The sequence below is a fragment of the Plasmodium gaboni genome, chromosome 8 (assembly GCF_001602025.1).
Source record: "Plasmodium gaboni strain SY75 chromosome 8, whole genome shotgun sequence".
Lineage (NCBI taxonomy): Eukaryota > Apicomplexa > Aconoidasida > Haemosporida > Plasmodiidae > Plasmodium > Plasmodium gaboni.
In genome coordinates this window covers 148,371-152,898 of record NC_031488.1, presented here as the reverse complement: position 1 = coordinate 152,898, position 4,528 = coordinate 148,371, and the positions used below count along the sequence as shown (strand labels likewise).

The 4,528-nt window shown below is 21.5% G+C and overlaps 1 protein-coding gene across 1 annotated transcript in view; it reads right to left on the bottom strand.

The window, feature by feature from the left end:
• Window positions 1-4,528, bottom strand: part of PGSY75_0804500 (putative membrane protein) — a gene marked incomplete at both ends in the record, with an annotated part of 11,961 nt that overhangs the window by 1,732 nt on the left and 5,701 nt on the right. The window contains one exon of the mRNA XM_018785180.1: window positions 1-4,528. This exon is cut by the window's right edge and continues 5,701 nt beyond it. Coding sequence (XP_018642147.1) covers window positions 1-4,528 — 4,528 coding nt within the window.

The window sequence follows — 4,528 nt, the reverse complement described above, 5'->3', positions numbered from 1 at the left end:
TCATCATCATAATAATCATCATCATCATAATAATCGTCATCATCATAATAATCATCATCATAATAATCGTCATCCTCCTCCTCATCCTCATCCATCTCTTCACTTTCTTCATCCTCTTCGTCTTGATAAGTATGTTCATTATCCTTCCTACTATGATTATGTTGTCTTTCTTCTTGACGATAATCACTTCGATGTTTAAGACCACTACTATTATGATGTGTAAAATTTGTTATATTTTTATTTTTTGTTTCGATTGATGCATTTTTTGATGAAGTGGTTAGGTTCTTTTTATATAATAAAGCTCTTTTTTTTGTTTTTGTCCATATAAAATTTCCTAAGAAAATATTATATATATATAAATATCCTTCATCATCAGATACCATTAATAAATTACCAGAATCATTCCAAGTCATACTTGTTATACTTCCATATTTGTAAGAGATATCATCATAATTATCTATGAATCTACAAAATTTAATTTGAAATTTTTCTTTATCTATTTCGTCTTCATTCATATTTTTTTCACTATTATTTATATGTATTAATGCAAAGAAAGGTAGGAATGGATGAGATATTATTCCTCCAGTTTTAAAAAAAGATATATTTTGTTGTTCATCTGATAACTGATTTATAAAATTATATTTTTTTCTTATACAACTATTTATATTTTTATCTATATATTCAAAAAAATATCGAAATTCATTCTTCTTCCTATTATTTGTATCATTTATTTTATCTTTATCATATAAACGCATGTTATTATATAATAGAAATAATATCATTTCCATATATTTTTCAGCTGTCTTAGATATAATCAAATTGTTCTTTATTTCATCATATCCTTTCATATTATTATTATTATTATATTTATTATTTATTCCTACAGTTTTTATATTTTCACATTTTTCTTCATTAATATGTAAATTATTCAAAGGATCTTTTCTTACATTTATATTGGACACGTCAAAATGGTTATACATATTTTCTCTATTACTATAAATATCATCCATATCATTATTTATTTTATTTTTTCCTTTTGATGACTTATTTTTTAAATTCTCATCTGCGTCTACATTTTTAAACCCACCTCGTTCATAACAATCATTGTTCTTATAAACATCCTGCTCGCTTCCATAATTTACATGCGATATATCATTATGATAATGTAAGGAATTCATATTATTCGAATTCAATAATAACGTTAAACTATTATCATATGTATAAAAAAAATTATGGAAAAATATATTATTCACAAAATAGTTGTTATATGTATTATGAAAAAAATTCGTTATACTACAATCATTAGGAATAAATGTATTTAAGAAGGAACATAAAGGAGTTAAATTATGCATACATTGTATATGCATGCATTTATATATATATAATAATTTATTCATATTAATATCTAGAAAAACTTTCTGATTTTTTCTGTTCTTTTTATTATTATATATCATTATTTTGTTCATATTTTCTTTATCTTCTTTCATTAAATCATTTTCTTCAAATGTTGTATTATTTACATCAAAATTTTGATCATTTACATTTCCATTTATATTTCCATTTTCATCATGTAGGCTATCCGAACCTATAGACCTTTTTTGTAATTGAAGAATGTGTGCCCTTCCATTTTGATTCTTTTCATTTTTGGGTTCTACATGTGCATCTACTTGTGATTCTTTATTTTGGAATATAAATTGTGGTAAAATGTTAGATGTATTATGCATATCATTACTTACAATTGTTTTATTATTTGTATTTATCCCAGATGAATTATTTTGGGGTTTATTATTTATTTCATTATTATATCCTTCATTTACTATAATTTTTTTTTTTTTTTTCTTACTTATGTGTTTAATATCATATTCTATATCATTGTATGATATATTATTTATGAATTTACATTTTTTATTTAGCTTCTTCAAATGGTCCAGGATACATATTTTTTTTATTTTGTTTTTTTTATGTATATATAAAATAGTACTACTAGAATTATCGATTTTATTTTTTTCAATAAAATATTTCTCATTGAAATTATAAAAAAGTAGAGATAAAGGAATAACATGTGGTAACTTTTTATTATGTTGACGAAATATGGATGTGTGTCTATTTTTTTTTTTTTTCTTTTCATTGAAATGAAAATTATTATTATTATTATTAATATTATTATATATATTATTATAATAACCATCGTAATTATATAATATATCAGTCTGCTCAACCTTAACATTATGATCATTATAATGGTTATCATTCTCTATGTATTCAATTTCTGGCTCTGTGTTCGATATAACACTAGATGTATCACTAGACATTTTAAATAAATTATCATAATCTATAGAATAATAAGAATTATAATTATATCCTTGATGATCATTATTGTAATTATTGTAAGGATCATCTTTTTTTTTTTTTTTTTTTTCTTTTTCTTTTTTCTTTTTATATTTGATAAAATTTGCCTTTACATAATTTTTTTTAAATTTTTTTAAAAAGTTTATTTTTGAAGTGAATGAAGCAAATTTTTCATAGCTTTTTGATTTTTTAAAAAGGAAGTTTGAATGATTACAAGCTATATTTGTTTTTTCTATACATGCATTAGGTATGAGGATATAATTTTTTTCAGATAATTTAAATCCTCTATTATATAACTCATAAAATTTCTTGTATTCATTTTTATAAGAATTCATATATGCATCACTTGTATTATCACAACTATTAATATTATTATAACTATTGTTTATGTAATTATTGTTCATATAATTATTTTTTATAGCCATATTATTATTAAGTGACGATTCTTTTCCTACTCTCTTTTCTCTTTGTTCATTTTGTTGTTCATTTTCATTATCTTGTTGTTCTTCTTCATCTTCGTTATCTTGTTGTTGTTGTTGTTGTTGTTCTTTTTCTCTTTCTTTTTTTTTTTTTTTTTTATTTTTATCTTTTAGATGGTTCTCATTATCCTTGTTGTATTCTTTATTTTTATTATAGTATGCATTTCCTGGGTCTCTCATATTGTCTAATATTTTATTCGATTGCAGTGAATGATTTCCATCATCATTGTAATTATGATTAGTAGCGTTTATATTTTTATTATCACTTTTATTTTTATAAATAACATTAGAATGGTCGTCAAGACTATATGTAGAAAAATGATCGTTCCTTTGATTAATATTTATTTTGTTAATTAAATTTTTGTAGCTCAACAATTTATCATTTACATAATAATTGAAGTTATAAAACTGCTCGTTCAAAAACAACAAGAAAGAGCGATATGTGCAGTTTTGTAGTTTCCATATTAAATATAAATGTTTATAAAACAAAGAGGAAATATGAGAATCTATAAAATGTTCACATTTAATATAATTAGGTTTCTCTTTTAATTTACTAAAAAAAAATGGGAAAGATAAAAATGTAAGTAATGTATTCTTAATATTATAAGCTGAGTTATATAATAACATCTTCATCTTACAATAAATAAAATTATTCATATGTATGGATAAATTATCTATACAAAGTAATAGACTATATATATGATGATAAAAATAATGTGTATTCTCATTATTAAAATGATTCATTTGGAATCTCTCTCTTAACATATTTATAGCTATATCGTCCTTTAATATATTATTTTGACATTTATTGTGACCATTTATAGATTTATTGTGACCATTAATAGGTTTATTGTGAACACTAATAGATTTATTGTGACCATTAATAGATTTATTGTGAACACTAATAGTTTTATTGTGTATCCTTCCTTTTTGAATGCCACCCTTTATATACATTGTATTAGGAATAAATACATTAGATTTATAAGCAAATATATGAAAATTTCCTATAAGAAATTCAAAGACTGATAAAAATATACTTATAACACAAAACTTTTCAAACATGTAATCTGATGGACGTTTTTTTTTTTGAAGATACTCACAAGATTTTATACTTATCTGTGAACATATATTATTTATGCTACTTTTTATGAGATTTTTTTTTCTGCATGTTGATGTTTTATTTTTTATCTTAATTTTCTTTTTATCCTCATCATAATGGATGCTTCTATCATCACAAGGATTGTTATTATTACACATATTATTATTTTTGTTATTTTTGTTATTTTTGTTATTTTTTTTATTTTTATTTTTTTCTCCCTTTATATCATAATAACTTTCAATAAATTTAGAAAAAGCACTTGTTACACTTATATTCCTCTTATATACACTTTCAATATTCCAATTCATTTTTTTAATTTTTTTAAGAAATACATATAACACATAATATAGTTTTTTTAGGTTTTTCTTTTTTCTGTTCCCCTTCAATTTTTTTTTCATACTATTACTTTTATTTATATACACTCCATTATAATCAAAGAAATTATAATATTTTTTTAAAATCGTAAAGCATAAAATAAGTACACTTATATAACATAAGAATAGGTCTATTAGATGTATATAATATGTAAAATATTTTCTGTTTACATCTTCTTTTATGTATTTTATATTTGTATCTTTATCTAAATAAATATGAGGATTTA